The 17374-nt window shown below is 44.8% G+C and overlaps 1 protein-coding gene across 3 annotated transcripts in view; it reads right to left on the bottom strand.

Annotated features, from left to right (window-relative positions):
* LOC134958491 (solute carrier family 26 member 6-like) overlaps positions 1-17374 on the bottom strand; it is a 183077-nt gene that overhangs the window by 29496 nt on the left and 136207 nt on the right. For all 3 annotated transcript variants that reach the window (XM_063941152.1, XM_063941151.1, XM_063941153.1), the window contains exons 9-11: positions 7639-7721; positions 5991-6138; positions 46-159 (exon numbers count right to left, since the gene is read on the bottom strand). In XM_063941152.1, the coding sequence (XP_063797222.1) occupies positions 46-159; positions 5991-6138; positions 7639-7721 (345 nt within the window). The remainder of the gene's footprint in view (positions 1-45; positions 160-5990; positions 6139-7638; positions 7722-17374) is intronic.

Below are 17374 nucleotides of genomic sequence, written 5' to 3'. Positions count from 1 at the left end.
CCTCCGTTTATGTAGATTGATTACGGCCCCCCTCTGTTCATGTACCTGGGTCTTCCCTCCGGTGCTCTCTTGTACTAGACTCCTGGACATAGCGGTTCCTATAGTGAAGCACTGGAAAAAGCTTCCAAAAAGGTTACAGAGACCCAGAGCTATGAACTCCTAGAAGAGAGAAAATATATTGGTTACATATTTTACTGTATGTACAGCTATATTTTGCACACCTCCCAGTATTGTCACACAGGTAATGTGAGATGTAGACATCAGCGACATTCCAGGGAGTCGCCCTGATTTTTTTTTTTTTTTAAAGCTGCAATCATTAAAAACATTGGACGGACTCCCAGGATTTTCACCGATGGCTGCGTCTCACATTTCCCCCTATATCTTTTTAGACGCTAACTTTGTGGTATGTTTTACTGCCTTCCATGTTTACTGAAAAAACAGACATCATTTATTATGTAATATCAGGTGGAACTACACATCCCAGAATGCCCTGCAGTGGCAAACACAGGATTTCTAGAGGGGGGGTTTCCAAATGCAATCCACAATTTTCCACTCTGCGGAACAATGGAGTAAGTGCAGGAGTCTAGGTGAGCGTTAGAAGAACATAGTAACGATCCTAAACATTGGTCTTTTTATATACTGGAAACTGTACAGTATAGGTTGCATCAAACATATTTAAATAATATAAATAAGTGGTCAGGAAAAAGTTAAACATAGCATAATAAATAAATACACAAACATAATAGAACAAGTACTGCACTTTCCAAGCACACCTTCTCCCACCTCATGGTAAGGCTCCTGTCTTTCCTTCCTGGTAGCTACTCTCTGGTCCAGAGCACTGATCTGGACCACACACCGCAAACTTGGTAGAAGAAGCTGCTACCACTTGCTACCACTGGGCATGTGCAGCAGCTCTCCTCTGTCCCTTAAACTGCATGATGTGGCGGCAGCACTAGTAACTGTATTATACACCATTGCTATTGTGGTCATAATTTGAGCCACTTGCCAAGAGGAGGGGGGGGGGGGGGGTTCCGGGCAACCGGAAACCCTCCCTGCGTTTGCCTATGCCCTGCCACAGTTTTGCTGCTAGGGCATACTAAAATTGCGGAGAGAGATAAAGTACCAGCCAATCAATCAGCCCCTAACTGCCATGTTACAGGCTGTGTTTGAAAAATGTCAGGAGCTGTCTGGTTGGTAGTTTCTGTCTCTCCTCTTTATTTTTCTCCAAGGTTTAGTACATACGCCCCTTACACAGTACAGCTGGCCATCTACTGAGAGATAATCAGCCAAAACAAGCACATCAAAGACCAATCTGAGAGATTACCTGTCAGGGTAGAGACGCGAGATAACATCTGCAAAAGTGCAAACATTCCTTCATGATCTGTTAATTTGACTTTGCGTCAGGTTTGATCTGCCAGATTTCCTTTGCTATAACCAGTGTACTACAAAATTGTGAAGATAACTCTCCCAATGGGCAGGATGCATCCCGCCACTCATCGCAAGCATTATGTAATTTACTAACGCCGAATGCTTGAAGAAAATCATAACGGACAGCTCTCCCGGTAACAGCGGTCCTTTACGTTAGAACGACTACCGGGTTTAGGGCACTGTGAATAAAGAAGATCTTACGATGGTGTCGCCCACCGTATCCAAGATATATCGCATTCCGCATCTTGGTGCATATTTATTATTATTAGCAGTTTCTTATATAGCGCAGCATATTCCGTTGCGCTTTACAATTAGAACAACAGTTATAGAACAAAACAGGGCAAAGACAGACATAGCGGTAGGAAGGCCCTGCTCGCAAGCTTACAATCTAGAGGGAAATAGGTATTGATACACAAGGATAGATGCAACCTGTTACATAATGTTTCCCCAGATTGCTAGCTTCTTAGTGGGTTGTATGATAGGATCACCCAGCAATGTTGGAAGACAAAATGTGAGGTTATGGGGACTGTGCAGAGGGAATGTAACTGGATAGGGAAGCATTGAAGGTTATGTGTGTGGGTCAGGAATTTGGTAGGCTTGTCTGAAGAGATGAGTTTTCAGGGTACGTTTAAAGGTTTGGAGACTAGTGGAGAGTCTTATTGTGCGTGGGAGGGCATTCCACAGAGTGGGTGAAGCCCGGGTAAAGTCCTGTAATTTTGAGTGGGAACAGGTAATACATCTGGATGAGAGACGCAGATCTTGTGCAGAGCGGAGGGGTCTGGTAGGGAGATATTTTGAGATGAGTGAGGAGATGTATGATGGTGCAGTTTGGGTAATAGCCTTGTATGTAAGTAAAAGTATTTTATATTTGACACGGTAGAATACCGGTAACCAATGGAGGGACTGACAGAGCGGATCAGCAGATGAAGAACGTCTGGCGAAGAAGATTAGCCTCGCAGCTGCATTTAAAATGGATTGAAGGGGTGAGAACCTATGTTTGGGAAGACCAGTAAGGAGACTATTACAATAATCAATGCGGGAGATGATGAGTGCATGGATTAGAGTTTTTGCAGTGTCTTGTGTAAGATAAGGGCGTATTTTGGATATGTTTTTAAGGTGCATGTAACATGATTTAGAGACAGATTGAATGTGTGGAACAAACGACAGTTCAGAGTCAAGGATGACACCTAGGCAGCGAGCTTGTGGGGTAGGGTGGATAGTTGCATTGTCAACAGTTATGGCAATATCAGGTTGGTAACTACCCTTAGCTGGTGGGAAAATAATTAATTCTGTCTTGGAAATGTTGAGTTTGAGATGGCGAGATGACATCCAAGATGAAATGGCAGACAGGCATCCAGTGACACGAGCCAATACAGATGGTGATAAATCTGGGGAGGATAGGTAGATTTGAGTATCATCAGCGTACAAATGATACTGAAATCCGAAGGAGCTGATTAGTTTACCAAGAGAGGAGGTATAGATTAAGAAAAGCAGAGGACCTAAGACTGAGCCTTGCGGTACTCCAACTGATAGAGGTAGAGAAGAGGAGGTAGAATCAGAGAAGCGAACACTGAAAGATCGATTAGATAGGTAGGATGAGAACCAAGTAAGGGCTGTGTCCTGAAGACCTAGGGACTCTAGTGTTTGTATGAGAAGAGAGTGGTCAACAGTGTCAAAAGCAGCAGAGAGATCTAGAAGAATAAGTAGTGTGTAATGGCCTTTTGATCTAGCAGTGACCAGATCATTCACTACTTTGGTCAGTGCCATCTCCGTGGAGTGTTGGGCACGAAAGCCTGACTGAAGTGGGTCCAGTAAGTTGTGGGAGTTAAGAAAGTGTGTAAGGCGAGTGTAGGCAAGTCTCTCAAGTAGCTTGGAGGGATTGGGTAGCTGAGAAATGGGACGGTAGTTAGAGAGTGTGTTTGGGTCAGAGTTGTGTTTTTTCAGAATGGGAGTAATCACTGCATGCTTAAACAGAGAAGGAAAGATGCCAGTAGAGAGAGAGAGCTTACAGATTTTAGTTAAGGTTGGGATAAGCACAGGAGACAAACTTTTGCTGACCTGTGAGGGTATAGGATCAAGCGGAGAGGTAGTGGAGTAGGAGGATGAAAAGAGTGTTGATACTTCATCTTCACTTGTGGGATCAAATGAAGAGAGAGTGCCAGAGGGTTCAGAAAGGGATTTGAGCAGGTCACTGGCTGAGTTAGAGCATACCATTTCATCTCGGATTTTATCAATCTTATCCTTGAAGTAGGAAGCAAGTTCTTGTGCACTGATAGTAGCTAGTGGGGGAGGTGAGGGAGGGTAAAGAAGTGATTTAAATGTATTAAAAAGTCGTTTGGGGTTGGTGGCATGATAAGAGATAAGAGATTGGAAATATGTTTGTTTGGCAGTGTCCAGGGCCTGACGATAGGAGTGGTAGGTAGTCTTATATGTGAGAAAGTAACTTGGATTCTGAGATTTCCGCCACTGACGTTCTACCTTACGTGATAGTTTTTGTAGGTGTCTTGTTGATTTAGAGTGCCATGGTTGGCATCTAAGCCTACGTGGAGTGTGATGGGTAGCTGGAGCAACTTCATCAAGGGCACTCTCTAGTGTCTGGTGCAGGTGGGATACAGCAGTGTCAGGTGTGGTGAATGTAGAGATTGGTGAGAGACGTTGTTGCAGAGAAGTGGAAAGTTGTTGAAAATTTATATTGTTAGTATTTCTGCGTGTTAGAGGAGGCTTGCTTGGTTTTAGTGTCCTAGAATTTAAAGTAATAGAAGAGATTGTGAAGGTGATCAGGTTGTGATCAGAGAGAGGGAAAGGAGTGTTAATGAGTTGGGAAACTGAGCAGAGCCTGGTGAACACAAGATCAAGGCAGTGGCCCTCCTGGTGAGTAGAGGAGTCGGACCATTGGGTTAGGCCAAGAGAGGAGGTTAGAGAGAGGAGTTTGGATGCATGAACAGATTGTGGACTGTCAAGAGCTATATTGAAATCGCCCATAATGATGGTGGAGATGTCAGAGGATAAGAAGTGTGGGAGCCAGGCAGAAAAATCTTCTAGAAATTGTTGTTTAGGTTGCCCAGGAGGGCGATAGATAGCTGCAACACGCAGAGAGAAGGGAGTGAAAATCCTGATCGAGTGAACTTCAAATGATGTGAATGTGAGTGATGGAACCTGAGGTAGAACAGTGTATGTGGAAAACTGTGACAGTAAGATTCCAACCCCACCACCTTTACTATTATTAGTCCTAGATGTGTGTGTGAAGTGGAAACCACCGTGTGACAGTGCTGCAGGGGAGGCCGTGTCTGATTTTGTGAGCCATGTTTCTGTTATAGCCAGCAGATTAAAGTTGTGAGATATGAAAAGGTCATGGATGGATGTTAATTTGTTGCAAACAGAGCGTGCATTCAATCAATAAGGCACATTTTAGTGACTTGGAGGGGGATGGGAGACACGTGATATTTATGAGGTTAGATGGATTTCTATGTTGTTTTGAGACAACCGAGTGTGAGAGGGAAAGGTGGTTGGGGCCTGGATTTGGTGATATGTCACCAGCTAATAAAAGCAGAAGAGTGAGATAAATATTGGTGGATGTTTGCAAGTGTTTATTCTGGTGGCCAATTGTGGTTGTCAAAGTACTTGCAGAGAAGTAAGTATAAAGCTCATGAGTGGTTAGAAGAGGGGAGTGGAGAATAGAAGCTGTAATGTGCACAGAGGGGTGAGTTTCTGGGTGAGTGTAAAATGTGTGAAATTTGGTGAGAATTCCATGAATGGAAATAAGAAACAGTAGTTTGATGAACATGCTGTGGTTGTTTGTGTTTTCTTGGGTTAAAGTGGAGTAGGAGTAAGTTATAAAAGTAAGTTACCTTTCCTTGATGTTGTTCAATGTTTTTTCAACTGTTTTTTTTAACTGTTCGGATAACACACATTTATTAAATCCACACTTATTAAAATCTACGCAAGCTACCCCCAGCAAGCTGACCCCTTAATATGCGGTAAGTCTGTGACATCAATTGGGATTAAGTGCATTCATGTAACGATTGCTCGAGCACATACTACAGAGATCTGAACCCGGGCACTGGAGAGGCGTGGCCAAATCAGGGAGGCGTGGCCAAATCAGGGAGGCGTGGCTAACATCCCTGCCAGGCTTCTCCAACAAGCTTGGGTAATTAGTACAAAGTTCAAAGACAACACCTGACACTTCCTTTCTTATTATGAACAGTAATTAAAGAATATACAGTAATCCCTTACCAATATTGTCGCTGAGTGATTTGTGCTCATGGAGAACCAACTACATATGAAATAGAGTGCTAGCTCTTTATACCGTTATCTTAAAACACCGGCCAATACTGCTACTACAGAGAGTGACAGAATGGAATTCAGCGTTTTAAATGCACTTTTGTGCCAAAAGAATACCTGAAGGAAAGTGATTGTTATATGGGGGCAGTGATACTATTGTTTTCAAGTACTGGCTGAGTAATCAGATATGTTCAACCTATCTGTGCAGTTACCGTGAATGCTATATACATTTTATCATCACGTCATATTATAAAAGGAAGCTGCACAACGACGTCTCTCACCTGGTTACTGTCCACGTTGTAGCCGTGTTTAACTGCAAACATCTTCACCACAGAGATGGTGAATGCATAGACCACTACGGCTATGGCGAAGGCATTGCCAACCATGCTGGCAAACAGGTCAGCCTTTGGAACGATAGGAGCGTTCATCCTGCAGGAAGAGAACGATAAGTCAGCCTCACATAGACACAGTAATTTACCCTGCATGAAAAGAACATTGAGTGGACCGAGGGCCAGAGGGGGAGGAAGGGGGAAGGGGGGGGGGGGGGGGTTACTTAAATTCTGCAAAAGCATTAACATTTTGCAAAATTTCAAGCATGAGACGCATTTGGCACTTTCAGTTCTACATCAGTGGTGAAACGCGTTACTTGGGGCACTTTGCCCAATGTAAAACTACGGGGTCTATTTACGAAGCCTTGGATGGAGATAAAGTACACGGAGATAAAGTACCAGCCAATCAGCAACCACCTGACATGGCAGAGGCTGCGTTTTAAAAATAACAGGAGCTGGTTGGTTGGGACTTTATCTCCATCCAAGGCTTAGTAAATAGACCCCTATGTGCTAAGCTTTGTAGAGTGATAAAGTGGAGAGAGCTAGAGTACCCGCCAATCAGCTCCTAACTGCCATGTTACGGGCTGTCTTTAAAAAAATGACAGGAGCTGGTTGGCCGGTACTTTATCTCTTTCCACGGCTTAGTACACAGACCCCTGAATCCCTTGCTCTCTTTATTATATTTAGCTATACATTAGGTCACACAAGCAGTATAGGAAGAAAAGCTGGAAAGTTGTATTAAATGAAAGGGGTTGTACTGAAGTGGGAGGAGTCCGGCCTGGGAGGAGACCTCTGCACTTTTGCATAATGCGCAGCTTTGGATTTTTCCTCTTGCCTGAAAAATAAGGTTGAGATCACAGTTTGCAATGGCAACAGCTATGAAGTAGGAATGCACTGGGTGATCCAGAAGATCTACAGTAATTAGATAGACAGTCATTAGGTCGACCCCTTGAAAAAAAAAAAAGTAGACAGCAGAAAAGGTCGACGGGTACAAAAGGTTGAGTCAAAAGGATTGACATGGAAATGGTCAACACAAAAGTGGTTGACACAAGTTGAAAAAAATTTTGGGGTGTAATTTTGTATGTTTCATCATCTGTAAACACAATCAGTGTAACCGCATACCCTCGTGGCATCACTCGCAACCTTAGGGCGAAGTGGCTCGCTCCGCTACAGGTTACTATTCCTGATTGTAGTCCGCGTGGATGGTAAATCACCCTAAAGTGGAAAAATATGTGAATACCCCCCAAAAAAAACTTGTGTCCACCTGACTCCGCTGTGTGTAAGTGATGCACTTTAACACAGGAAAGATGTTTCAAATCTTCTTAAAAGGACAAGTGAAGAAGTTGCCCCTAGCAACCAATCAGCTTGCAACAGCTCCATAACTGGATGTCCCGGCACTTCTCCTCCCTAATGAATGAATTTGGTTTTACCTTTCGCTGTTGATGCCACGACGGCACTGCTGTTAATGCTAGCATGTGTATTACACCTCCTCACTGATCAGCGACTGCTTACCGGGACATCTAGGGGTCTCCGCTGATGAATTACTACAACAGTTACACACAGTAACAGACATTTCCCTTATAAATTATTCAGCACTTACCCTGTTGGGATATCTCCTACAATAGCCACGCCGTACACTCTTTTCAGATCGACGCCATATGAAATCCCAGTAGCAACAATTAGCTAAACACAAAGCAGACATAAAAGCTAATCAGATGCAGCATCTAGTTACAGGAGATACACAGAACAGAGCATGTTCTCGATGGGTACTTGCAGAACAATGCACCCATGGGGCCTAATCAAGGAGACATGGCTCTAAATTCAGTCTGTACAAATAGGAGATCAGCCAACCACAGAGGATGCACAGAAGGTGGCTACAGGTCAGCAATAACCTATGAAGAGTTACTAATACCCCTTTTCCACTATAGCACGGGTCGCAGCCGTGTCGCCTGACACGGCTGCGACCCGTGCTACAGCCCCCTTTCAGCAGCGCTCACCAACCCGGCATATTGCCGGGTTGGTGACGCTGCTAATGACGTGGAAGGGGCGGCGCTGGGAGATCACATGGTCTCCCAGCGCTGCCCTCCCTATACACTGTGAACGGGAGCCGTGTCGCCTCGACACGGCTTCCGTTCACACTAGACAGCTAGCCGGGTTGAACACGTGTTCAACCCGGCTAGCTACCCGGGTAGGATTCCCGGATCACTTGATCCGGGAATTTGCCGGGGGACCCGTTTCTACTAGGGAAAAACACGGGTAAATGCGCCCCCCCGCGCATTTACCCGTGTTTTAAGGAGCTAGTGGAAAAGGGGTATTAGCCAGTCTCTGACCGCAGGCAGCTCATGTTGACAGCATTTACTGTATTCATGTATCATTTCCACAAATATGTGTGTATATTATTATATATATATATATATATATATATATATATATATATATATATATATATATATATACATACATACATACAGTGGGGCAAAAAGTATTTAGACAGCCACCGATTGTGCAAGCTGACCCACTTAAAAAGATGAGAGTGGTCTGTAATTTCCATCATAGGTACACTTCAGCTGAGAGAGACAGATATATGAAAAAAAAAAAAAAAACAGGAAAACACATTGTATGATTTTTAAACAATTTACTTGTATATTCTTGCGGAAAATAAATATTTGGACACCTACCAAACAGCAAGATTTCTGTCTCTCACAGACCTGTTACTTCTTCTTTAAGAAGCTCTTCTATCCTCCACTCGTTACCTGTATTAATGGCACCTGTTTGAACTGGTTATCTGTATAAAAGACACCTGTCCACACCCTCAAACAGTCAGACTGCTACCTCTCCACCATGGCCAAGACCAGAGAGCTGTCTAAGGACACCAGGGACAAAATTGTAGAGCTGCACAAGGTTGGGATGAGCTACTCGACAATAGGCAAGCAGCTTGGTGAGAAAAGATCAACTGTTGGCGCAATTATAAAAAAAATGGAAGAAATACAAGATCACTGACAATCTCCCTCGACCTGGGGCTCCATGCAAGATCTCACCTCGTGGCTTATCAATGATCTTGAGAACGGTGAAGAATCAGCCCAGAACTACACGGGGGGACCTGGTCAATGACCTCAAGAGAGCTGGGACCACAGTCACAAAGGTTACCATTAGTAACACACTACGTCGTCATGGATTGAAATCCTGCAGCGCCCGAATGGTCTCCCTGCTTAAGCCAGCACATGTCCAGGCCGTCTAAATTTGCCAGTGACCATCTGGATGATCTAGAGGAGGATTGGGAGAATGTAATGTGGTCAGATGAGAGCAAAATCAAACTTTTTGGTATAAACTCCACTCGCCGTGTTTGGAGGGAGAAGAATGATGAATGGCATCCCAAGAACACCATACCCACTGTGAAGCATGGGGGTGGAAACATCATGCTTTGGGGCTGCTTTTCTGCAAAGGGGACAGGACGACTGATCCGTATTAAGGAGAGGATGAATGGGGCCATGTATCGTGGGATTTTGGGCAAAAACCTCCTTCCCTCAGTAAGAGCATTGAAGATGGAACGTGGCTGGGTCTTCCAGCATGACAATGACCCCGAACACAACGCCCAGGCAACTAAGAAGTGGCTCCGTAAGAAGCATTTCAAGGTCCTGGAGTGGCCTAGCCAGTCTCCAGACCTCAACCCAATAGAAAATCTGTGGAGGGAGTTGAAAGTCTGCGTTGGCCGGCGACAGCCCCAAAACATGACAGATCTAGAGAAGATCTGCATGGAAGAGTGGGCCAAAATACCTGCTACAGTGTGTGCAACCTGGTCAAGAACTACAGGAAACGTTTGACCTCTGTAATTGCCAACCGAGGTTATATTACAAAGTATTGAGTTAAACTTTTTGATTGTCCAAATATTTATTTTCCGCAAGAATATACAAATAAATTGTTTAAAAAATCATACAATGTGATTTCCTAGTTTTTTTTTCAGATTCCGTCTCTCACAGTTGAAGTGCACCTATGATGGAAATTACAGACCTCTCTCATCTTTTTTTTAAATGGGGCAACTTGCACAATCGGTGGCTGTCCAAATACTTTTTTGCCCAACTGTGTATATGTGTGTGTATATATATATATATATATATATATATATATATATTTATTATTTTCCAATGATCTAAGAACTCACCAATTATCAGGGGGGAAAAACAAACAAAAAAAAGGGACCTGCTGTCTTTTGCAGAAATACAGTGAGTGCCTATTTCTTTGGATTTTCTATTTTTTGGGACCTTTGGTCCTTAGTGGAGCACTGCCCAGTTGGCTCATTTAAGCAGTGCATTGGGAACTAGTAATATACTGTAGGTGAAACTCAGAAAATTAGAATATCGTGCAAAAGTTCATTTATTTCAGTAATTCAACTTAAAAGGTGAAACTAATATATTATATAGACTCATTACATGCAAAGTGAGATATTGCAAGTCTTTATTTGTTATCATTTTGATGATTGTGGCTTACAGTTTAAGAAAACCCAAATCCAAAATCTCAGAAAATTAGAATATTGTGAAAAGGTTCATTATTGTAGGCTCAAAGTGTCACACCCTAATCAGCTAATTAATCCAAACCACCTGCAAAGGGTTCCTGAGCCTTTAAATGTTCTCTCAGTCTGGTTCAGTACAATTCACAATCATGGGGAAGACTGCTGACCTGACAGTTGTGCAGAAAACCATAATTGACATCCTCCACAAAGAGGGAAAGCCTCAAAAGGAAATTGCAAAAGACGTTGGATGTTCTCAAAGTGCTGAATCAAAGCACATTAATAGAAAGTTAAGTGAAAGAAAAAATTGTGGAGGAAAAAGGTGCACAAGCAGCAGGGATGACTGCAGCATGGAGAGGATTGTCAGGAAAAATCCATTCAAAAGTGTGGGGGAGCTTCGCAAGGAGTGGACTGAGGCTGGAGTTAGTGCATCAAGAGCCACCACACACAGACGGATCCTGGACATGGGCTTCAAATGTCAAATTCCTCTTGTCAAGCCGCTCCTGAACAACAAACAACGTCAGAAGCGTCTTACCTGGGCTAAAGAAAAAAATAACTGGTCTGTTGCTCAGTGGTCGAAAGGCCTCTTTCCTGATGAGAGCAAATTTTGCATCTCATTTGGAAACCAATATCCCAGAGTATGGAGGAAGAATGGAGAGGCACACAATCCAACATGCTTGAAGCCCAGTGTGAAGTTTGTACAGTCTGTGTTGATTTGGGGAGCCATGTCATCTGCTGGTGTTGGTCCACTGTGCTTTATTAAGTCCAGAGTCAATGCAGCCGTCTACCAGGATATTTAAGAGCACTTCATGCTTCCTTCAGCAGACAAGCTTTATGGAGATGCTGACTTCATTTTCCAGCAGGACTTGGCACCTGCCCACACTGCCAAAAGTACCAAAAACCTGGTTCAATGACTGTGGGATTACTGTGCTGGATTGGCCAGCAAACTTGACTGACCTGAACCCTATAGAGACTCTATGGGGCATTGCCAAGAGAAAGCTGAGAGACATGAGACCGAACAATGCAGAAGACCTGAAGGCCGCTATTGAAGCATCCTGGTCTTCCATAACACCTCAGCAATGCCACAGGCTGATAGAATCCATGCCACGCCGCATTGGGGCAGTAATTCATGCAAAAGGGGCCCAAACCAAGTACCAAGTACATATGCATGATTATACTTTTCAGAGGGCCGACATTTCTGTATTTAAAATCCTTTTTTAAATTGATTTTATTTAATATTCTAATTTTCTGAGATTTTGGATTTGGGGTTTTCTTAAGCTGTAAGCCACAGTCATCAAAATTATAACAAATAAAGACTTGAAATATCTCACTTTGCATGTAATGAGTCTATATCAGGGCTGGCCAAACCGGTCCTCGAGATCTACCAACAGTTCATGTTTTCCAGGCCTCCTGGAGATCTGTAGAATTCTCAGTTAGGAATGAATGCAGCACATCTTAATTAGTAATGACTACACCTGTGCACCAGCCAGGTGGTCTGGAAAATGTGAACTGTTGGTAGATCTCGAGGACTGGTTTGGCCAGCCCTGGTCTATATGATATATTAGTTTCACCTTTTAAGTTGAATTACTGAAATAAATGAACTTTTGCACGATATTCTAATTTACTGATCTTCACCTGTATTATATATTTTTTTTATTATATATATATATATATATATAAAAATGATATACACACATATACAGTTTATGGATAATAAAAGCTGGAGGCAGATGATTTTATTCTTTTTTTACAGTAGGAGTATATTATTATAATAAAAAACAAGGTGCATGTAAGAGAGCCTCAAATCCAGCTGAATTTTCTGCAATGAGCAGCGATGTCTGCTCGTGATGTGCGATTGTGCTCATTACTGCTAATTTATGGCTACCCAAAATTGCAGATTTTCCTTATTACCTCTAAGGGGGTCAATCCAATGAGATTTACTTGTGGGTGTGAGTAAATGTTGTCACGATCCGGGTATCTGGACGCCATTTCTTACCCATCAGATGCCTCCTAAGGCTGGCTCAGCGCTCCAGGACCGGATCCCATAATTATCCTGATGTGTACATTCCTGTATCCTCTCCTGTCACTCTGGGACGCTGTCACAGTAAACGCCATATTACACCTGGCATGGCGTCTCCCGCGGCCTCCGCCGCCGTCCCTGAACTTCTGCATGCAGAGTGTCTGAGTGGCGATTACGTCAGCCGCGGCCTCCGCTGTGTCCGCGTGGTTGGATGTGCATCTGTCAGCCTGGCGCCTCCTGTCTCCGGTGGCCGGCGCTGCCATTACTGTTTTCATTACCACATGGATTACAAACCAAACTTCCCTCCAAGTGTCTGCATGGGCGCAGCCATCTTGGATTCTGTCAGCTGATCATTTCCACCAATCTGTTCTCAGTATTGATAATCTGCATAATTGCCTAGCCAATCCCTTCCTTGCTGCAGGTATAAATACACTGTGCCTGAGCAAGGAAGGCGTCAGTGCTTTGGTTGTCAAACCTAGTTCCTGTTTGTCTCTCTCCTGTGATTGTCTTCCAGGTTCCAGCTCCTGTCTCAAGACTTCCACCATAGAGACCCGCACCAGCATTCCACCTGCGGTGTAGCCTGACTCTCCAATCCATTGTGGATTCATCTGTTTCCAGCTACAACATTACCTGCTTCCAGCTCAGCTTCCAGCAGAGTACAGCTTCCCTTAAAGGGCCGGTGTCCTTTCTACACTTTACCACTCTCCACTGGTATTATTATTTCTCCGCTCTCAAGTTCTACATTTCAGTTCATATTTCATCGCTCCCAAGTTCATTTATTATTTAACTGGTTCCAGCCAGTATCCACTCCGTGCTAACAACAGTCTGGTTCCAGCCAGTATCCACAGCAACTGTTTTATCTTCAGCAACCCAGCTTTTCCTGGAACACCAGCTGGCACAATCCTGGGTTATCTCCATTGCTACAGTCGGGCCTGGTAAGGACTTTCCATCTAGAAGATCATAAGAACTATCTCACACTACCAGTGCCCTGTGGCTCCTGCCATCCTGTAGTACCCAGGAACTGTATTTATTCTTTGCTGACTTTTACGTTTTCTTTTACTGCTGCTGTGTTGCGGAGTTGTCATAATAAACATCATTGACTTTTATCCAAGTTGTCGTGGTCACGCCTTCGGGCAGTTATTATTCATGTTACTTACATGTCCAGGGGTCTGATACAACCTCCCAGGTTCCGGTACATCTCAGCCCCTACAACTGAGACTGCCTCCCGTCAGCTCAGGCCCTCAGTTGTGACAGTAAGCACTGACCTAATGAATCCAGCCGGAGACCAGGATCAAGCGGCCAGGCCGATGCAAGAACTGGCAGCCCGACTAGAACATCAGGAGGCTGCACAGGGCCACATCATCCGCTGTCTCCAGGATCTCTCTACTCGGCTGGATGGGATTCAGACAACTCTCCGTGGATCAGGCGCGTCTGGTGCGTCAACCACAGTGACTCCAGCTATAACCCCACCCACCTTACCCATTTCTGCTCCACGTCTTCATCTTCCAACGCCAGCAAAATTTGACGGATCTCCAAGATTCTGCAGGGGATTTCTCAACCAGTGTGAGATTCAGTTTGAGCTACAACCTGGCAATTTTCCCAGTGACCGTACAAAAATTGCCTACATTATTTCTCTTCTCAGTGGCTCAGCCCTTGATTGGGCATCACCGTTATGGGAGAGGTCCGACACCCTGCTATCTTCCTACACTGCCTTCGTGTCAACATTCAGGCGCATCTTCGACGAGCCAGGCCGGGTAACCTCAGCTTCATCCGAGATTCTCCGTTTACGCCAGGGGTCACGTACTGTAGGACAATATCTGATACAGTTCCAGATCCTGGCATCCGAACTGGCATGGAACGACGAGGCCCTGTATGCTGCATTCTGGCATGGCTTATCTGAGCGTATTAAAGATGAGTTAGCTACCAGAGACTTACCTTCTAAGTTAGATGAGCTAATCTCACTCTGCACGAAAGTTGATTTACGTTTCAGAGAGAGAGCAACTGAGCGTGGAAGATCATCTGCTCCAAAATCTTCTGCTCCTCCTCCTCGTCAACTGTCACCATCTAAAGATGAGCCCATGCAACTTGGCCGTTCCCGTTTAACTCCTGCTGAGCGCCGAAGACGTCTCTCCGAGTTTCTCTGTCTCTATTGTGCAGCTCCGTCTCACACCATTAATGCCTGTCCCAAACGTCCGGGAAACTCCAAATCCTAGCTCGCCAAGGAGAGGGCCGGCTAGGAGTAATGATCTCCTCTCCATCTCCTCAAGATTGTAATCTCCCAGTCTCGCTTCAAGTTGCTCAACGTTATCGGAACGTCATTGCCCTCCTTGATTCCGGAGCAGCTGGGAACTTTATTACCGAAGCCTATGTTAAACGGTGGTCCCTACCCACCGAGAGACTTCCTTCGTCCATTTCTTTAACTGCCGTGGATGGCAGCAAAATTTTTGATGCAGTTATTTCTTTAAGGACTCTACCAGTTCGTCTGAGAGTGGGAGTTCTTCATTCCGAACTTATTTCTTTTTTAGTGATTCCAAGAGCCACACATCCTGTGGTCCTGGGCCTTCCATGGCTCCGTCTTCACAATCCTACAATTGATTGGACGACTACGCAAATCCTGGCATGGGGTTCCTCCTGTGCTGAGACATGTTTGTTTAAAGTATTGCCTGTCTGTTCTTCCTCCCCCAGGTCGTCTGATGTTCCACCTCCTCCATATCAAGATTTCACGGATGTGTTCAGTAAAGCTTCTGCTGATATCCTTCCTCCTCATAGAGAATGGGACTGTCCGATTGATCTCGTTCCAGGGAAGGTTCCACCTCGAGGCCGAACTTATCCGTTGTCTCTGCCTGAGACGCATTCTATGGAGGAATATATTAAAGAGAACCTAGCAAAGGGGTTCATTCGACCTTCTTCTTCTCCAGCCGGCGCAGGCTTCTTTTTTGTAAAAAAGAAAGATGGTGGTCTGCGGCCGTGCATCGACTACAGAGGTTTGAACGACATTACCATCAAGAACCGTTATCCTTTACCCCTGATTACTGAGCTCTTTGACAGAGTTAGCGGAGCTACCATCTTTACAAAGCTGGACTTGCGAGGTGCATACAATCTCATCCGGATCCGTGAGGGTGACGAGTGGAAGACCGCCTTTAACACCCGTGACGGACATTATGAGTACCTCGTCATGCCCTTCGGATTGAGCAATGCTCCAGCTGTCTTCCAGCATTTTGTCAATGAGATCTTCAGAGACATTCTATACCGTCATGTCGTGGTCTATCTAGACGATATCCTCATTTTTGCCAACGATTTAGAGGAACATCGTTTTTGGGTTAAAGAGGTTCTGTCCCGTCTCCGTGTCAATCATCTCTATTGCAAATTAGAAAAATGCGTCTTTGAAGTCAAGTCCATTCCGTTTCTAGGGTACATTGTGTCCGGTTCCGGACTAGAGATGGATCCTGAGAAACTACAAGCAATCCAAAATTGGCCGGTACCCTTAACCCTCAAAGGGGTCCAGAGGTTCTTAGGGTTCGCCAACTATTACCGAAAGTTTATACGAGACTTTTCCACCATTGTGGCGCCTATTACTGCTTTCACTAAGAAGGGTGCTAACCCGTCCAAGTGGTCTGAAGAAGCCATGCAAGCATTTCATCTTTTAAAACAAAGGTTCATCTCTGCGCCTGTTCTGAAACAGCCTGACATCGACTCTCCTTTCATCTTAGAGGTGGATGCCTCCTCCGTTGGAGTAGGAGCGGTGTTATCTCAGAGGGCTAAAGATGGCCATTTACACCCTTGCAGTTTCTTCTCCCGGAAGTTCTCCCCAGCTGAGCGCAACTATGCCATTGGCGACCAGGAGTTGCTAGCCATCAAGCTCGCTCTAGAAGAGTGGAGGTATCTGTTGGAGGGAGCTTCTCATTCAATCACCATACTTACAGACCACAAGAACCTTTTATACCTGAAGGGCGCACAATGTCTCAACCCTCGTCAGGCCAGATGGGCACTTTTCTTTTCCAGGTTCGACTTTAAACTCCAGTTCTGTCCGGGCTCTCAGAATCGCAAGGCCGATGCCCTTTCCCGCTCATGGGAGCAAGAAAATGAGTCAGAGTCTTCAGACAAGCATCCTATTATAAATCCGTTGGCATTCTCCACGGTAGGGATGGACTCTACGCCCCCATCAGGGAAAAGTTTTGTGAAGCCGATGCTACGGAAGAAGCTCATGCATTGGGCCCATGCTTCCCGTTTTGCCGGACATACAGGTATCCAAAAAACCCTGGAGTTTATCTCTAGGTCCTATTGGTGGCCAACTCTGAAAAAGGACGTCTTGGAGTTTATTGCATCTTGCCCAACATAAAGTATCCCGCCAGTCGCCTGCGGGGCAACTGGTTCCACTATCCGTTCCCCATCGACCATGGACCCACTTGTCGATGGATTTCATTACAGACTTACCCATGTGCAACAAGTTCAATACCATCTGGGTGGTAGTTGACCGGTTCACCAAGATGGCACACTTCATTCCTCTCACCGGTCTTCCGTCAGCTTCCAAGTTGGCTCAAGTATTCATACAAGAGATCTTCCGACTCCACGGTCTTCCTGAAGAAATTATCTCAGATCGAGGAGTTCAATTCACAGCCAAATTCTGGCGAAGTTTATGTCAAGTCCTCCAAGTCAAGCTAAAGTTTTCCACGGCTTACCATCCTCAGACCAATGGTCAAACCGAGAGGGTGAATCAGGACTTGGAGGCCTTCCTCCGCATCTATGTGTCCTCCTCTCAAGATGACTGGGTTCAATTACTTCCCTGGGCCGAGTTCTGTCATAACAACCAGT

This window comes from Pseudophryne corroboree, chromosome 9 (genome assembly GCF_028390025.1).
Source record: "Pseudophryne corroboree isolate aPseCor3 chromosome 9, aPseCor3.hap2, whole genome shotgun sequence".
NCBI classification, from domain to species: Eukaryota; Metazoa; Chordata; class Amphibia; order Anura; family Myobatrachidae; genus Pseudophryne; species Pseudophryne corroboree.
Note: the sequence above shows the minus strand (reverse complement) of the source record. Positions and strands in the feature narration are given on the sequence as shown.